Source organism: Eurytemora carolleeae, unplaced genomic scaffold (assembly GCF_000591075.1).
Source record: "Eurytemora carolleeae unplaced genomic scaffold, Eaff_2.0 scaffold534, whole genome shotgun sequence".
NCBI lineage: Eukaryota > Metazoa > Arthropoda > Copepoda > Calanoida > Temoridae > Eurytemora > Eurytemora carolleeae.
Genome location: NW_019396436.1, coordinates 215,192 through 235,517, shown reverse-complemented (window position 1 = coordinate 235,517; position 20,326 = coordinate 215,192). Strand labels below are relative to the sequence as shown.

At 32.1% G+C, this 20,326-nt stretch overlaps 1 protein-coding gene across 3 annotated transcripts; it reads right to left on the bottom strand.

The window, feature by feature from the left end:
• Positions 1 to 5,231: 5,231 nt before the first annotated feature.
• On the bottom strand, positions 5,232 to 18,533 carry LOC111703314 (dnaJ homolog subfamily C member 25). Of its 3 annotated transcripts, none has more exons than XM_023475218.1 (13): positions 18,459 to 18,533; positions 15,714 to 15,863; positions 15,419 to 15,531; positions 13,189 to 13,251; positions 11,695 to 11,785; positions 11,273 to 11,324; positions 10,927 to 11,024; positions 10,455 to 10,540; positions 9,939 to 9,992; positions 7,791 to 7,846; positions 7,231 to 7,326; positions 6,185 to 6,339; positions 5,232 to 5,772 (listed from the first exon to the last, which is right to left on the bottom strand). In XM_023475218.1, the coding sequence occupies exons 1-12, from the start codon at positions 18,516 to 18,518 to the stop codon at positions 6,263 to 6,265; spliced, it is 996 nt and encodes a 331-aa protein (XP_023330986.1). In that variant the 5' UTR covers positions 18,519 to 18,533; the 3' UTR covers positions 5,232 to 5,772; positions 6,185 to 6,262. The 3 variants fall into 3 exon arrangements, with proteins under 3 accessions (XP_023330986.1, XP_023330987.1, XP_023330988.1); XM_023475219.1 differs by having other exon boundaries at positions 5,232 to 5,755; XM_023475220.1 differs by having other exon boundaries at positions 5,232 to 5,538; positions 6,211 to 6,339.
• Positions 18,534 to 20,326: the final 1,793 nt, after the last annotated feature.

The following is a 20,326-nucleotide window of genomic DNA, read 5'->3' as shown; positions in this document are numbered from 1 at the left end:
TATAGCAATACTAACATTTTTTGCTAGTTTAACTAGACACTTGAAGTGAAATGGGTATGTTTAATTGCACAATTACTGTGCGCATGCTCATTGAACTTTTTTTTAAAGTTATAAGTTGATTTCAAAAGTCGGTTTCCTATTTTAGAGTATTCTAGGGTTCACTGTACAATGTACCTCATTTTCCATTTTTCACTTCATGATATTTTTCAAATAACTAAAATATTGTGCTTATTGATTTTTGATAGATTATCTTGTATTTCTTTAAAGTGAAAAATATAAATTTTAACCTGTAAAAAATGTGTTTGCATTAGATATTGAGTTTTATAATTGAAGTGAGCTTGAAAATGCAGGGATGCATATCTTGCATGCTAGAGCTTGAACCAGAGATAATTCTTAAACCAAAAATGTTAAAACTTTCCTGAGAAAATGTTGCAAAGCTATTTCCAAATACTTAATAAATTCTTAACTGACACATTTATGGGTTTTATCCAAATAATATAAAATCGATATAAATATAATAAAAGAACATCCTTACCAGATTCTCTCTATTTTACATTACTAGTAGTCCTAACTCCCAACCAATTTGTCACAACATGTAGTCCGATTTCCAAACAGATAGTCCAATACTTTAAACATGTAGTCCTAACTCAAAACATGTAGCCCCAACTCCCAACAAGAAGTCTTAGCTCCTAAAAAGTAGTCCCAAGATCATTATCATTAGATCATTATTATCGGAATTATTTTTTATGAAAACTGCCGTTTAGAAAGGTGCCGTCGATGTTATTCGGGCATACATCTTTTTAGAAGGAGATTAACTTAAAATTTCGTTAACAATCCCATTAAATCTATTCTCTTTAATGTTTGTGATTAAACTAATGTACATATAACCATGTTGCCGTAAACTACCAAGTATAAACTCAGTCTACAACCAAACTATTGTTTAGATAATGTATACAACTCTCAAGATCCTACTATATAGTATATATTAATTTAATTAATTTAATTAATTTATTGAATTAATTATTCTAACCTTCAGTCCATTGTATTGAAACCAAGGATCGGACCTATAGCTCATGGATAAATAGAAGACAAGGAGTGGATCTGTAGCTAATGGATAAAAAGAATCAAGGAGTTGACCTATACCTCATGGATAAATAAAAACCAAGGAGTGGATCTATAGCTCATGGTTAAACAGAAACCAAATACTGGACCTTTAGCTAATGAATTAATATATACCAAGGAGTGGACCAATAGCTCATGGATAAATAGAAACCAAGGAGTGGATCTATAGCTCACGGATAAATAGAAACCAAGGAGTGGATCTGTAGCTCATGGATAAATATAAACCAAGGAGTCGACCAATAGCTCATGGATAAATAGAAACCAAGGAGTCGACCTGTAGCTCATGGATAAATAAAAACAAAGGAGTGGACCTGTCTGTAGCTCATGGATAATTAGAAGCCAAGGAGTGGACCTTTGTAGCTTATGTATAAATAGAAACCAAATACTGGACCTATAGCTAATGGATTAATAGATACCAAGGAGTGGACCAATAGCTCATGGATAAATAGAAACCAAGGAGTGGATCTATAGCTCATGGATAAATAGAAACCAAGGAGTGGATCTGTAGCTCATGGATAATTAGAAACCAAGGAGTGGACCTGTAGCTCATGGATAAATAGAAACCAAGGAGTGGACCTGTAGCTCATGGATAAATAGAAACCCAAGGAGTGGACCAATAGCTAATGAATGAATAGAAACCAAGGAGTGGATCTGTAGCTCATGGATAAATAGAAACCAAGAAGGGGGTCTGTAGCTTATGGATAAATAGAAACCAAGGAGTGGACCTATAGCTCATAGATAAATAGAAACCAAGGAGTGGACCTGTATAGCTCATGGATAAATAGAAACTAAGGAGTGGACCTGTATAGCTCATGGATAAATAGAAACCAAGGAGTGGATCTTTAGCTCATGGATAAATAGAAACCAAGGAGTGGATCTTTAGCTCATGGATGAATAGAAGCCAAGGAGTGGACCTGTATAGCTCATGGATAAATAGAAACCAAGGAGTGGACCTGTATAGCTCATGGATAAATAGAAACCAAGGAGTGGACCTGTATAGCTCATGGATAAATAGAAACCAAGGAGTGGACCTATAGCTCATAGGTAAATAGAAACCAAGGAGTGTGTCAAACGCGTCCTTTTCCCAGTGGTAAATAGAAAGCAACATGTGGATTTTATTTTATTGATATATTTATAGTATTGATACATAGAAACCTTGAGAAACAAAGCTTCATAATAAAATCAATAAATACGTAATAAAGCCCATTTAACAAAAATTCAAGACAATTAGCCGATTATTGCTTTATCATGATCAGTTTTTAAAAAGGTTTTCGTATTTCTAAAGGAATTGAGTTTTTGCCACAAACTTTGAATTTTAAATCCTATATCTTAACAACACAATGATATAGACCTTAGATATTTCAAACTATGAATTCTGTTATATCAAACAATACAAGTTTGAAATATCAAAGGCTTACATCATTTGGTTGTAGAAATATAGGTTTTAGATAATTGGAATTTGTGGCAAAGACTTAATTCCTTTGTGTCAAGCATTAGATGTGTTGTAAATGAAAAATGATGAGCAATCTGCGGAACCTTTTGTTTCTTCATTTTCATTTTCCACCATTAACAGTCCTTCAAACTAAATATAAAACAGCAAACATTCAAACTTTACAGAGTTTTAATTGTTTGTAGAAACTTCTGATTAAAATAAATGAAATTATGAGTTTCCAGGTCCCGTGCACCGTAGGGGGGGGGGGCGGTCTTTACATAATCTTGAATTAATTTTAAAATTAGATTTAATTGTAAAACGAAATAATAGTTTAATTAATTTTGAAATTGTGTTTTCATTTCCAAATAAAAGATGTTTATAAACAGAAAATTTTTGTATTTAAAGACAATTCTTTAAAAATGTCAATGTTTTTCACCGAGAAAAGTTTTTTTCCAAACCGATCGAAATGATAAAAGTTCTGTCATAAATTCATATGAAAAATGTTATTCCCTGATAAATATAGGAATACCAACAAAGGAGGAGACTGTAAAGAAGATGATATGACAATTTAAAGTTTATTTTTTGGTTTCTGCTTTCAATTTTCAGTACTTTAAGGACTTACTTAGATGCTACATCGTTTGCACTAATGTCCGATTGAACTAACGTACTTTTGCACTAAAGTCTGCTGATCAGTAACCGGTTTTTACTACGATCGAACATATTGGTACAAATGAACAAAAATCGGGTTTTCTGTGTTCAATTGGACTAAAATTTTATTTTCCTGTCAGGAATATTATATTTTCCTGCCAGGAATATTTTATTTTCGCGCCAGAAATATTTTAGTACAAATGATCATTAGTGCAATTGATCTGGAATACAAAAAATATTTGTTCAAGCGCACTAATTTTTTTTTCTGAAAATATTAGTGCAATGTTAGTGTAAATGAACATTTTCAACAAAAAATTTGTTCAAACGGACTAAATTTTTTTCAGTAAATATTAGTGCAATTGAACGTTAGTGCAAATGAACATGTCCAAAAAAATGTTGTTTAAACGGACTATTTTTTTTAATAGTGCAATTAAACGTTAGTGCAAATGAACATCTCCAACAAAGAATTTGTTAAAACGGACTTATTTTTTTGTTCATTTGCACTAAAATATGTTCATTTGTACTAATACTATTTTATGGGCAAATGGTGAAATTTTAGATTTTAGTTCGATTGAACATTTTTTGTTCATTTGCACTAACATATGTTCATTTGTACTAATAATATTTTATGGGCAAATACTAAAATTTTAGATTTTAATTTAGTTTGATTGAACATTTTTTTGTTCATTTGCACTAAATATGTTCATTAGTACTAACATCGATTTTACCGGAACTTAAAGCTTTAGTTCAATCGAACATTTTTTGTTCATTACCACTACATCATGTTCAATGGAACTAATTAATTAAATGAACCGAATTCCGCTAGAATTTCAAAAAATAGTTCTCCACGTGCTCAAAAAACCTTCCACATGGTTTTTAGTTTGATTGAACAATTAGTTGTTCAGTCGTACTAAACGTTAGCCCGAATGAACGTTAGTGCGAATGTACGTTTGTCCGATCAATCATTAGTGCAAACGATACGACACCCTTACTTAATAAGCATGTTTTGGCCGTTAATTTTAGGTCATTGTTAAAAATGGTCATAGTCTCTACGAAACAGAATTTCCGCGGCAACCACGCTCATTTTTCTGAATGTAAACAACGGATCAAATTAGATATTTATCTTGAATCGAAATATCTTAAAGTTAAAGCTAAAAATATATGAATGAAATTTAAAATAACGAACATGTATGCTTTATTTATGATAATATTATTGTATATGAAAGAAAATAACTAAATGCAAACACTTGTAAATATAATATTCGTCGAGTCGGTTTTTCTTACAATTTATTATTTACAAAGATACAAAAATAAAACGATTGATACTATACTAATAGGATATTATGAATTGAAGCAGTTTCAGAGTGATGGGGAATCTTCAAGGGAACCTCAGTTTAAGGGAGCTGATGATCAACTGATTCTTTTTCCCCAGATTTCGCTCCACCCTGGGTTCGCATTTAACCCTAGCCTTCCTGTGAGCTGGCCGGCTAACCCACCAGCCCCGGGTTTCTGGGATAACGGTTTCTCCGCGTGGCTTGGGTTATTTATAGAATTCAAACACAAACAAGAATAAATCTGTTAGCTATAACGAGGGATGGAAGAAGGGGTAGGGGGGGGAGAAACTGAGAATGATGGAAAGAAGGAAAAAATACTATTTATGATCGCAGGAAAGATCAATCCATCACTTTCCTGCTACAATATATCTAAAGTTTCTCCTGTCCTATAACCATATACTAACAAACACGCGCTTTGCATATTATAACTTTTAAACCAATTTAACAAATAGAATAAATTGTTTTATCACAACTATAAAGAGAGGTCCGTCCTATTAAATGATGTTTGCAACATGACCATGATTGAACTATTTTTTAACATGAATTGATACTATTTAGTTTGCATTATTTTAAGGGTTAGGTCTAAAGAACTGTTTTTAATCATTGAATACAAAGATACGTACTTTTAATACTTTTATCTAAACGTAAAATTCGGTTTCATTTAAAACATTAAAACCTCTTAAATTTATAACTTATGAAATAATAAAACTATATATTTACACAAACTTAACGTATTACATTGAGAAATCACAAAACTTTCACAAGTGGGGGTGGGGTGGGGGGGTTATATTTTAGGCATTTTTTTCCTCTGGGAAAACAATGACAATAATTCAAGTACAAAAATAAAAATGAAAAATTTGCACACAGTGCAGAATTTAAATCACAATTACAGTTTATAAAAAGAACAATGGCACAACTTATTACAATTTATCACAATTAATGATATTATCGTATAAACCTAATTAAAATGTACAATATGTTTTGGTTCTAAGAGCTTTATATCTGCAAATAAGGCCTAATTATATATACAACAATAATTACCACGCAACCATAACGAACTGGAAAATAATTCTACAAAATAATAGTATTATGCTTTTAGCTTGGTGAACGAGAAAGTTAAGTGAATTTTAAGTTTTGTTTTCAGAATAATCTCTCTATATATTCTAGATAGAAAAACTGCATCGTTCAGGAGTTAGGTGAAAAGTGTACTTTGGCGATCCTTGATAGAACACTTTACTACAGGGTGTCCCAAAAAACATGGGAATTCAGTGACGAATTGGATATCGTCCTTGTTATGAATTAGCATGGTAATACCTAATTTCAAAAGCCATAATATTATTTTGTCTGCTAGAGTTTAATTTATGAAAAGGGTAAAAGACTGTAAAGATATGTCTATAATGTTTCCGCAAGATGAACAGTGAAGACGGACAAGTTTACTCTGTTTGTATACTGCAATTTTCTTGTTTTACTAAGTACAACCGTATGCAGTCAAAACATAAACAAACAACATAGCAGACGAAACTCTTACAGATTACAGCTTTCTCAGTAGGTATCACTATACTAAATCAAAGAATTATCTTAAAAGACGATATCGAATTTGTCACTGAATTCCCATGTTTATTTGGACACCCTGTAGGAAATACAGTACTCTACAGTAAAAAATGTATAATTGACCTTTTCATGTTTTCATAATAATAAATATATTTTTCATTTCCTTGTCGATTGATTACCAATCATAATTTTCGTCAAATGTCATCCTGTTATCAGAATTCTTCAACCATCTTCTTTCTTGCTTACTTCGCCCTAAAAATTAGAATTTTTAAAATTATATTTAATAAAAAAAATTGAAAAAATCCTAGTAGGGTTTAATGTTTTTATTTCTTGATGTTACAATCAAATAAAAAATGTATTTGTTTCTATAAAAATAACAACTCAGTAGTTTTCTAATATAGCATAAAGTTTTTATAACATGATATACTATTTTACAATGCCAACCTTTCCCATTTTTTGAAAATTATTATCTTCAACCCCATAGAGATTTTGAAAAAGCTAAAATACGGCATAAAAACAGTGGCAAATGATGAAAAAATATGATTTTCTAAAAAGTTTCAAAATTCTTAGATATCATTCTTTAAAAAGTTCATCTTCCATAAAAATTCTTTCTTTTTTCTTTTTAACTATCATATTTCTTTTTCTTATATTTTTATTGCAACAAATGATGATATTTTCCTCATTTCTCTCAACATGAAGTTTACACCAAATCATCTTCTATTTTATCCCTTTCTTACGACTTTCATAAAATTTCCTAAAATGATATCTTTATTGTGGCCTGATTGGAAAATTTTAAATAAAGCCTGATATGTTGTTGATCATCAGGTCATTAAATCTCTTCTTCTTCTTCATGTAGTCCCAGGAAGCTTGCAGCATCCTGCAGCTTGTCCCAGAGACTACTTGGGGTTAGGTGGGTGGGTTTGGAGTTGCAATTGAATATGTTGTTTGGATCATGTGGAGTTTCTTGGCAGTTTGGGCAGATATTATGTAGGTTGCTATTTTTGTGGGAAAATAGATTAATTTTTGGGTAGATTGTATCAAAACTATCATTGATAATATATGTTTGATTGTTCCCCAAAGTATCAAAAGTAAATGGCGGTGTCAAAATAAAGACCATTTTATTGCTAGACTTCCTTGTATTACCTGACTCTGCATGTCTAATCCGTTCTCTCTCCTCCTCCTCCTTTACATATTCCTCCCAATTTTCCCGAACCCAAAGTTCTCGGCTCATATATCCATCTACAAATTATTATTTTAACTGTATGCATTACATAAAATCATATTTAAAGTTCTTGTTCTTTATAGATACATGCAACGTTTTATTTATCAATTTCATTTAATGAAGGGTCTCTGAGAATCAATTGAGACCAAATTTAAAGAACTTGAGCCAGTTCTAGACCCGGCTGAACTGCCTACCTCCGGTTCAAATTCTAAATACCGATTCGAATCCTTCCTTTATCGTTAATTTTGGATCGGTGGTTCAAATTTGAACTGGCAGAATAGGTAGTTCAAAGACGTAGCTCAACTTATTTAAATTCGATCTAATGTCGGCTTTACGATAAATCGGTGGCTCAAATTTGAACCGGAAGTTTGTAGTTCAGCAACGTAGTTCAAATTCATTAAATTTGGTCCCCGATTAAAACAAACTGCAGTTCAGGAAATTTTTCAACGATGATTTTCAGCGGCAGAGAAAACATAAATACCTTTTTCAAGATCACTCAGGGCAGCCCACTGTTTCTCACTCAGTTTTAAATTTGTCCTAAAAAGGCTTTCATTAAAAATGATGATATACGTTTTTTATAAATTTCATTATTTTGGTGTGAAAGAAACCCCAAAGAGAATGTTTTATCTATCTTGTTAGAGTTCTTAATCCATTGTAATGATTGCAGTCCTTTCTGTTTATATTTATGTAAGTGTTATCTGCAGTATTTTCTTTATATTCTCCAGGTACACCTTATATACTGGAGTATTCTCCAGGTACACCTTATATACTGGAGCATTCTTCAGGTTACACCTTATATACTGGAGTATTCTTCAGGTTACACCTTATATACTGGAGTATTCTCCAGGTACACCTTATATACTGTAGTATCATTCAGGTTACACCTTATATACTGGAGTATTCTCCAGGTACACCTTGATACTGGAGTATTCTCCAGGTTACACCTTATATACTTGAGTATTCTCCAGGTTACACCTTATATACTGGAGTATTCTCCAGGTACACCTTGATACTGGAGCATTCTCCAGGTTACACCTTATATACTGGAATATTCTTCAGGTACACCTTGATACTGGAGTATTCTTCAGTTTACACTTTCAAACTGGAGTATTCTCCAGGTACACCTTGATACTGGAGTATTCTCCAGGTTACACCTTATATACTGGAATATTCTTCAGGTACACCTTGATACTGGAGTATTTTTCAGGTGCACCTTGATACTGGAGTATTCTCCAGGTTACACCTTATATACTGGAGTATTCTCCAGGTTACACCTTATATACTGGAGTATTCTCCAGGTACACCTTGATACTGGAGTATTCTCCAGGTTACACCTTATATACTGGAATATTCTTCAGGTACACCTATATACTGGAGTATTCTTCAGGTGCACCTTGATACTGGAGTATTCTTCAGTTACTGGAGTATTCTCCAGGTACACCTTGATACTGGAGTATTCTCCAGGTTACACCTTATATACTGGAATATTCTCCAGGTACACCTTGATCCAGGAGTATTCTACACTCTACAGGTACACCTTGATACTGGATTATTCTCCAGGTAGACCTTGATACTTATACACCTGTCTATACACAAATAAACAAAACCACAGTCACACAAAAGAGTTTTACAATAGATAAAATACAAAAAAGAGTTACCCCGTGGAACTTTAAAGGCAGTTTTTCAGTTTAAGAATAGAACAAGGAACACAAGTGTTCACATCTTCTTTTTAGAAAAAGGACTTGGCCAGTTAATTTATATTCCAATTGAATAAATTTATATTCCAAATGAATAAATTTATATTCCAAACGAATAAATTTATATTCAAATGAATAAAATTATATTCCAAATGAATAAATTTATATTCCAAATGAATAAATTATATTCCAAATGAATAAATTTATATTCCAAATAAATAAAATTATATTCCAAATGAATAAATTTATATTCCAAACGAATACATTTATATTCCAAACGAATAAATTTATATTCCAAACGAATAAATTTATATTCCAAACGAATAAATTTATATTCCAAACAAATAAATTTATATTACAAATGAATAAATTTATATTCCAAATGACTAAATTATATTCCAAATGAATAAATATATATTCCAAATGAATAAAATTATATTCCAAATGAATAAATTTATATTCCAAATAAATAAATTTATATTCCAAATAAAAATGGCCGAGTTTAAGTGGAAAAAGTTGTTCCTGAATATGAATTTTATGGAAGAAAGGGTTCTCACCATAAATAATAATTATATATTTTACCTAACAATATATTTACCTAACAATACATATATTTTACCTTACAATACATATATTTTACCTAACAATACATATATTTTACCTAACAATGCATATATTTTACCTAACAATATATTCAACTAACAATATATTCACCTAACAAAATATTTACCTTACATATTTTCACCAAACAATATATTTCCTGGACAATATATATTTTTCTAACAATATATATACACCTAATAATATATTTACCTAACAATATATTTACCTAACAATATATTTACCTAACAATATATTTACCAAACAATATATATTTTCCTAACAATATATATTTTACCTAACAATATATATATACCAAACAATATATTTACCTAACAAGATATTCCTTCTCCATATCACCATAATCCTGTCGCAAAACACAAAACCTAATCAAACAACTTTAAGCCGAAGGATTAAATCTAATGTTTCAAATAATTTAATCATTAAAAAACATGTAAAATATAAGTTATGACAAATTAAAATTTTGGAGTTTTTTAAATCTTTTATAAATTCATATGTTTCACGCTTTTTTAAAATTTCAATAAAGATTTATATAAAAATAAAATGTTAAATCATTGTAATTTACAAAAATATTTCAAAAAAAATAATAACAAAGGAATTGATTATTCGTATTATAATTTTTTCTCATTCCAGGTCCACGATATAAGAGAATTACAATACGATACAAAAATGTAAACTTTTGTAGACGACAAAAACGCGAAAAATTGGTTTGAAAATTTTGAATCCAGTGCTGTTCCTTCTATATTTATTCATTGAACATAGACTGGATCACTGCAGACCCTGGATTTATCCAAAATAGATTTATTTACAGATAAATTCTATTTTACCTCCAGATCCAATCTGCTTGAAATCTTGTCCAAGTATAAATCTTGAGAGGAGAGCTAACTATTTGAACCCACAGAATACTTCGAACCTTCAAATGGAGAAAAAGCCACTTATTTTACTAACAGAATAAAAACAAGATTTCCTTCTAAGGCAGAAATAGTATGTTAACGTGTAATTCCTATACAACACCACTTTAAGGTCCGTGCAGAGTATATTCCCAAAATTAGTAATAAAATAACCAGTCTTAAGTATCCATTGTAAAAATATCTTCATTAATGTCTGCAATTATGTTCCACAGGAGTTAATTAAACCTATTTCCCTTGGGTTTCTCGTATCATTAGAATCCATCATGTCTGCAATTATGTTCCACAGGAGTTAATTAAACCTATTTCCCTTGGGTTTCTCGTATCATTAGAATCTATCATGTCTGCAATTATGTTCCCCCACGAGTTATTGAATCTATATGAACAATACCTGAGGTTTCTCGTATCCTCCATTAGAATCCATCATGTCTGCAATTATGTTCCTAACAAGTTCTTCTTCAAGTTTACGGATCTGTTCCTTACTAACACCTGAAAGGAACTGTGTTCGTGCAACAAACTCGGATTTTCTAGCAACCCGATGTCGTGACCTTTGATTATTCAAACTATAAATCATGTCAGATCAAATAGTCTAAGTTTAAAAAATCAAAAAGGAACACCGTTAGGTGTGACTGTTTAGGAATTAGAAAATTTGCGTTTGCTAAATTATAAAAACCCCTAAATATACAATCCTATTTTATGAAAATTTTAGAAATATAATTAAATTCTGAAACGTATACCTTTCTGCTTTGGATTTATGGCCAGTCCTTTACTCTTTGCTATTTCTAAAGCCTGAAAACAACAGTTTGATAAAACTCTACACGGAGTAAGAATTACAGTTTTTGTGCATTTTCTTCAGAATATTTAATGAAAAATGTGTTTGCGGTGATCCAGTTCATTTCCCGAAAAGTTAAATTGCGATGAATGAATAAAGTAGATTCGTGAATAGAAACTGCGGAATCTGAACTTCCCTTTAAGAGAGAATAGATGCAATGTACACTATTTACTATTTACACATATGCCCTTTAAACTGTTATCACGTTGAAACGAGTTCAGAAATATTTTTAAGAAATTAAAAAATCAGCATGGCACATTCCATCAACGTACCTCGTACAACGGATTAAATTGAATTTTGTGAGCAGTACCTTTAATAAGCATGTACCTGAATTCTATATTTAGGTACACTAGCAAGATATATGATTGCTTGGTTAAAGTTGTACCAAGCAGAGTAGTACTGTAGTGCTGACACAATACTGTAAACATCAAGCACACTTATAGAAAAATGTAAACCGGCTATAAATGCTTAAATATCGGCGGCCATATTAACATCTAGATAGCTTTAATATTTCCAATCTATATGTAAAAATACATTTGTTTGCATATTCTTTTTTTTAAAACGTCGTGGGCATCAATCAGGACTAATTAAGAGGGGGAGAAGTATTGCAGATAATTAATGAGGTGAGGTTGAGAGAAGGGGGTGGAGTAAAATTGGGGTGTATTGGAGATAATTGAGGAGGTGTGGTTGAGGGAAGGGGGAGGAGTAAAATTAGGGTGTATTGCAGATAACTAAGGGGGTATGGTTGAGGGAAGGGGGTGGAGTAAGATCCAGTGGCTAATTTCGGCCATCTTTAAAAGAAAAAACACAGCAGTTCTGTTATGAAGCAATTATAAGGATTTAAATATATTATTGGATAAATAAAATATCCTGGAGCATTTTCCCCGGCTCCCTCTGTTTGCAAAATTTAGAATTATTCCTTGTCCCTGAAGTTGTTTACTGCAATCCTCCTAGTTGCGTGTCCAGAAAATTTGTTGCAAACTAATATACTAGGGAAACAACAAGAATATTACATTTCTTCAAATCTTTTTAAACTTTATAAATTTTGAATTTAAAATTTGTGCAATATCCTTTTATATTTTTAAAACAAGTTCAAAAGAAAAAATGTTAGAAAGAAAGTTCAGCATTTTTAATAGAGTTTATCTCAGTTGTAGAAACCAAAAACCTTAGTTTTTGTGAATTTCTGCAATTTTTAACAATTTATTTAGCTAGAAATATATTTACCTAACAATATATTTACCTAACATGAGGTGGGTAGGTAAAATAAAGGTAATGAGGAGATTATTAAGCTGGGGATGGATGTTGTGAGAACATTGGAACTTAAGAGAATTACGACGAAATGAATAATAAGGGGAATTTTTTCTTTTATCTTTGATATTTTAGTGTTAGTCTCTCTTATCCCTCTCATCCCTCCCATCCTTACCATTCTCAAGTTCTAAAAATAATATTATTTCTAACAGTTTCTTTTTCATTTCCTCTCAGGCTCATTTTTCTATTAAAAGTTTGAGAAAACAATGATGGAAAATAATGTTGAAACATTAAATAGTTGGGTGAGGATTTTAACTTCAGTTTTTTACCAAAAATACAAGTTTATCATGTACATTTGTAAAAAAAAAAACACAAATTAAATATATTCACATTATAGATGATCCAAACAATTCTTTGGAATATGTCAAATTAGACTTGTCTATTGTCTTGCGAAACGAACGATGATATCTTAATTGTTGACAAAGGTATCCGCTAAACTGTTTGAATTCTTTAAATTACTATAACAGTCCCTTTAAACTTATTAATTATTTGTTTACATAATATGCTTGTTTCCTGATTAATGAGAGAAGGACGACACGAACATCAACCTGAGGAGCCACTCGTCTCTTGTAGTACCTAAAGTAGGTAAGGTTTCAGGTTTCAGGTTTTAGGTTTCAGGTTTCAGGTTTCAGGTTTCAGGTTTCAGGTATCAGATTCAGGTTTCAGGTTTCAGGTTTCAGGTTTCAGGTTTCAGGTTTCAGGTTTCAGGTTTCAGATTCAGGTTTCAGGTTTCAGATTCAGGTTTCAGGTTTCAGGTTTTAGGTTTTAGGTTTCAGGTTTCAGGTTTCAGGTTTCAGGTTTCAGGTTTTAGGTTTTAGGTTTTTGATTTAGGGTTTAGGTTTTAGGTTTGAGGTTTTAGGTTTGAGGTTTGAGGTTTCAGGTTTCAGGTTTCAGGTTTAAGGTTTAAGGTTTAAGGTTTAACGTTTAAAGTTTTAGGTTTAGGTTTAGGTTTAAGGATTTAGGTTTTAAATTTTGGCTCAGGTTTCAGGTTAAGGTTTTAGTGTCAGGTTTAGGTTCAGGTTTCATATTTAGGTTTCAGGTTCAGGTTTCAGGTTCAAGTGCAGGTTTTAGGTTTTATGTTTTAGGTTTTAGGTTTGAGGCTTTAGGTTTGAGGCTTTAGGTTTGAGGTTTGAGGTTTTAGGGTTTAGGTTGTAGATTTTAGGTTGTAGTTTTTAAGTTTTATGTTTAAAATTTAAGGTTTTAGATTAAGGTTTAAGGTTTAAGGTTTAAGTTTTCAGGTTTAAGGTTCAAGGTTTAAGGTTTAAGGTTTTAAATTTGGGTTCAGGTTTCAGGTTAAGGTTTTAGTTTCAGAGTTAGGTTTCAGGTTCAGGTTTCAGGTGCAAGTGCAGGTTTTAGGTTCAAGGGTTTTAGGTTCAAGGGTTTTTTTTACGGTAAATTTTGTGTTTGGGCGTGGTTTCAGACTAGGTGGGGTTTTAAACCTGGTTTTGCTTTTTGTCTATTTGGGGTTTCTACCTAGTTGGGGTTTCTCTTTGGGTTCGGAACAAATTAAATTCAGTTGTAAAATATATATTTGAAGAAATAAAAATAAAACCCTGAATGTTAAGGTGAAGAAGTTCTAATAATATCTGTGGTTTAACATTGGTCATCACTTCTCCACATCTTCTCAGAAACCTGGAGTCAGAACTTTTTGAAAGTTTTTAACAAGGCTAGGATTTGCAAACCTGGATCCTGTTTTCTAAAGATATTTTGAATTGTTTTTACTCAAGAACCACTTAAATGTTTTTATATTTGTTTTAGTTTTATTAAGGTTAGTGTCCTGGAAGATTTCAGCTTTTTGTCATTTCCTTTTTATTAAGAACATGCTGATTCATCTAACCGACCTTTAGCTATCCTGAATTATTTCTCTTTTCTTTTCTTGTCTTCTTTCAGGTTTCCTTTAATGCTTTCTTTTATGCTAACTTCTGGGGTTTTTCATTTTTTTTCTTTTTATTATTTTGTTGCATGTATTCCTCCTTATTTTTTCTTGTTTTTTAATGCTTTCCTTCATATATTTCATTTTCTTGTTTTCTTTTATGGTTTAAGCAAAGTACTCCTTGAATTATCCATCAAATACTCCTACTGCTTCTTACTCCCCTGAATTATCCATCATATACTTCTACTACTTCCTACCTGTAGTAGTTAACAAAGTACTCCTCTGGATGATCCATCATATACTCCAACTACTTCCTACCTGTAGTAGTTAGCAAAGTACTCCTCTGAATTATCCATCATATACTCCTACTACTTCCTACCTGTAGTATTTAGCAAAGAACTCCTCTGAATGATCATTTATATACTCCTACTACTTCCTTCCTGTAGTAGTTAGCAAAGTAGTCCTCTGGATGATCATTTATATACTCCTACTACTTCCTACCTGTAGTAGTTAGCAAAGTACTCCTCTGGATGATCATTTATATACTCCTACTACTTCCTACCTGTAATAGTTAGCAAAGTACTCCTTGAATTATGCATCAAATACTCCTACTACTTCCTACCTGTAGTAATTAGCAAAGTGCTCCTCAGGATGATCCATCATATACTCCTACTATTTCTTACCTGTAGTAGTTAGCTAAGTACTCCTCTGAATTATCCATCATATACTCCTACTATGTACTTCCTACCTATTGTAGTTAGCAAAGTACTCCTCTGGATGATCCATCATATACTCCTACTACTTCCTATCTGTAGTAGTTAGCAAAGTACTCCTCTGGATGATCCATCATATAATCGTATTCCTTTCTACCTGTAATAGTTAGCAAAGTACTCCTCAGGATGATCCATCATATAATCGTATTCCTTCCTACTCTCTTCATCTCTCAGGACCTCGTAGCCAGCAGCTATTCGCATAAACCTTGTCTAAACAAAGCGATACATGTATACAATGTACTGTTAAAATGGACCTGGTACAGGTAAATGCTTGTACCAGTTTTGATCACGTAAGGATTGGACTGGTGCAAATAAAATAATCCAAATCGGTCATCCAAACATGAAAACTTAAAATTCAAACATTAATAAATATATTACGTAAATGATATTACCTCAGCCTCTTTCTTTTGAGCTGGTTCCCTGAACCTGTCAGGATGCCACTGCCCAGCTAGTTTACGATATGCTTTAGATATCTCAGCTTTATTAGAATCCCTGGTCACTCCTAGCAGATCGTAGCAGTTCAACTCTCCACAATACAGATCCTTGAGATAAAAGGTCATGGAGTACAGATTCTAGAGATACAAGTTCATAGAGTAAATAGTCTAGAGATACAAGGTCTACAGTGCAGATCCTAGAGATACAAGGTCAAAGAGTTCAGATTCTAGAGATACAAGATCAAAGAGTACAGATCCTAGAGATACAAGGACAAAGGGTATAATCCTAGAGATACAAGGTCAAAGAGTATAATCCCAGAGATACAAGGTCAAAGAGTACAGATCCTTGAGATATAAGGACAAAGAGAACAGATCCTAGAGATACATGGACAAAGAGTATAATCCCAGAGATACAAGGTCAAAGAGTACAGATCCTATAGAGATACTGGTCAAAGAGCTTAGATCCTAGAGATACAAGGACAAAGAGTACAGATCCTGGAGATACAAGGACAAAGAGTATAATCCCAGAGATACAAGGACAAAGAGTACAGATCCTGGAGATACAAGGACAAATAGTATAATCCAAGAGATACAAGGACAAAGAGCTTAGATCCAAAAGATACAAGAACAAGTTGGAGATTTTGAACTCTCCTAGGAAAATTCTTATCTACGGGCCTGATTGTAGCATGTTGCATTAACATATAAAATAATTGAAAGATAATTATCCTTTGTTTCACTTTTTGCAAGAGAGCAATATAATTACTTAGGCAAAGTCTCTGCATCTCTTTAGTTAATGGATATTGGATAAAATGAATATTAAACGTTCATTTCAAATTAGCTTATGTATTGTTTGCAATGATCTAACTGCATTGATATTTGATTTAAAGGGACTGTTGACGTAGTTTCCAATGACCTTCCATTTCAAACTGTTATATTTAATTTACAACGGTGCTCTTAAACTCTCTATCTGTGTAACAATGAAGAAAATATCGTTGATTTTCTTTATTCAAAAGTTTTAAGTTTTCATAATTTACTCTACATTGTCTGCGGCATAAATTTGTAAGTCACTAAACGTGGATCCATTGTTAGTCAAATCAATTTTCAATTATAAAAAATGGATTTCTCATTAATTCTTGATCTAAGGTTAAGTGATCTACAGGGTGTCCCATATCATATTTGACCGAGAACGGGTCTAAATTACGATTTTCGGGACTAATTAGAAAATTTCATTAGAATGAATCATTTTGAAAAATAACATAAGGCTTATATACGAATTTTCTTGCGGAAAATGATAAGTTTTTCGAGTATTAAGGGTTTATTTTGGTGTTAAAGATTGGAGATAATCTAATATGATATGGGACGCTCTGTAGTTAAAATGCCAATCTTCATGGCATTTTATAAACAGAAGGATATTTCTACACTCCTTTTAGATACAAATATATAAACATATCAAGACATGAATCTGAATCTAGCGGAAACCAATGTGTTTCAACTGAATTTCAATTTAGTTAATGGTTTAGCAATTTACCATTTTGGTATTAATCTAGTAGATATATACCACTAAATCCATCTACAACAACAATATGTAGTAATAAAGTGAAATACAGAAATATAAAATGTTGGGTGAAGGGGAGGATTGTTTAGCAAAATAATTTACGCTAAGTACATGTTCTCTACTACGTGTTCAAAGCAAAACATTTTAAGTTTGAAAATGCTGGATAAGGAGACGGTGACACCCCAATTCACAATCCTACCCTTGGTCCTCGTTGAAACATACGAGCTGAGATTGTGCCCATAGGTTTGGCATTGATCAATTAAGACCTTGTGTCCCTGTCGACATTAACAGCTGGTCCTCGTTGAAACGATGATTGAGCTGAGATCGTGCCAAAGAGAATAGAATATATATTAGAGGAGAGTTTAGACAATCTCTCGGTATGAATTTTTCCGTCCCTTTCAGCCTGAAAGGGAGTTCAAATTGTACAAATCATGTAAATGTTCACAAATTATATGCAGTAGAGTACATTAATGTGGTATGTTCCCCAGACTATCCATTTCAATTTCGATTTTTTTAAAGCTGTTAAATAAACATTTTAAAATGAATAAGGTGAATAAAAACATCATTTGATTTATAGTTATAACGGAAAATCATCGTTAGTAAAATGAAAGGCATAGAGTCTATGTTAAATGATCATTGGTCAATTATGAAACTAGCCTATTTCATAATTTGGTTTTCTTCTAATATTAATTTCAGATTTTCTATAAAATGATGTTCCAGGGCCCAAAAGGTTTTATAGCACAAATATGTGAAGTACACCTGCAGTATGGAAACAGTACAACAAAATGGCCGCTTTGCACTTTTTTCGAGTAAATTCCCCTCTAATATATATTCTATTCTCTTTGTATTGTGCCCATTGGTTTGACATTGCTAGAATAAGACCTTGCGTCTGTTTTGACATTAATAGCTGAGCTTGTATCTGGCTTGACATTAATAGCTGAGCGTGTATCTGGGTTGACATTAATAGCTGAGCTTGTATCTGGGTTGACATTGATAGCTGAGCTTGTATCTGGGATGACATTGATAGCTGACGAGTTGTACCTGGATTGATACAGTTCTGGGCGAAATTTTACGTGTACGGCATTTACTATCTACAGTCCCTTTAAGACAAAGACTTTTTTATTTCAAAAACTGTAATTTTGTCTTACCTCATATTGTGCGGATACAATATTGGCCATATAGACTAAACATAATAGGTTTATCCACATTTTATCCCTCACAAATCTGAAATTACAAAATACAATTTTAAAAAATTAAATATTTTATTTTTTAATATAAAGAGGCTCGAAAATCTAAAAAAATGTCAACGCATTCTTTTATTTGTTGATTGTTAGAACGCATTAAATTTTGGTTTTTTGAATAGGCCTTCCTGTCCGGGCAGGTTTTTAATATTCTAATATAAAATCATGGCATATTTTTATAAAAGAAATTTAGTCTGCTGCTATTTGAAATTAAAAATTCTTTAGAAAAAGTAAATATAGAAAATTCCGGAAAAAGAATATCGAGGGAAAGTATTTTGTTAACAAAACTTACGACCAACACATTAAAGTTAGTTCTAAAACCTGGTAGAATTCAAACCATCAACATTCAGGGGTTTTACAACATAGAGAGCAGACCTCTTCGCTGTAGGAGGGAGGGGGGGGGGGGGGGGGGGGTTTCAACTGTTTTGTTTTGTTTTTAATTTCAAATTCTGGAAAAAGTAATGCCCAATTCAGAACAGTACCTTTTAAACCTTTATCTGATCAATTTAATATTAATAAAGAATATTTTTAATTTGACAATTTCCTCCAATGCTTCTGCAGCAAAATCCGCAAGCCAGTTTTGTACAAAACCCACATTTAAAAATGTCACTCATCCTTGAAGAGACAAAGCATGCAAAGGTAATGTTGTGATTTGCTAATGTTCACCTAAACTTTTCCTAGCTATAAAGTCCCATGAAGAAATTTCTAATAATAAAAACTGGTAGAGAGACAAGGAGAAGGGTAGTGACTGTAATCTTTTATTGACCTAGAGGTTTTTTTTTATTTACAATTACGTGTTGTACTCTTCTCTGTAGAACAGCTGTTTTTTAATTTACCTTTGACTGTAAGGAACAATTAGAAATATGAAACATGTCATTATTTAAGAAAATATGGAAAATCTTAAACTTAAATTTGTTTATAAAGCAAATGTTCTTGAAGCCTCCTCCCCCCAGATTTTAAATGTCAAATTCTCGATATTATGTATTTCAAAGTATCTGAACTTTTTCTAGTTATATCTAAACCAAGAAGTGCAATATTAGAGCAATACCGAAGGGACCCAATATCGTGCATTTCTTCAGGATTTGATTTTGACCATCTAAAAACCAATCTATAATATGCACTTCCCATAAACTTTATTTCAAAAGTATAATTTGGATTTGTCACTTCTTTCTTCCTTGTTTATCACGACACTGGTGTACTGTGTGTACTCAGTACTCTGTACAAAAGTTTTCTAATGTACATAAACGTACACAAACCATGCATAACCAAAAAGAGAAAAGGATTAAGTTTTACAGGGAAGCTTCGTTATAATTAGTAGTTATCACATTTCACAATTTAATCCCTTAACAAAACACTCTAGGTACAAAATAATACTGTAAAACCTTGAAAACTGACTCCAGAAACTATAAATAGTATCTGTAGAAACTATGGAAAACTGACCCCAGAAACTATAATAGTATCTCTAGCAACTATGGAAAACTGACTCCAGAAACTAAAATAGTATCTGTAGCAGACTCCAGAAACTATAATAGTATCTGTAGCAGACTCCAGAAACTATAATAGTATCTGTAGAAACTATAAAAAACAGACTCCGGAAACTATAAATAGTTATGTGGAAGCTAAGAAAAAAAGAAGAAAAGAAAAAAAGGAACTACAAGAAACATCGATTTTTTAATGCTGTAACCTGGTGAATGGAGGTTTTTTACCTAGCCATGGATCAGGATTTTGCTAATGGCGGCTTTAAATATACTCCTTATAACAAGCCTGGTTAGCTG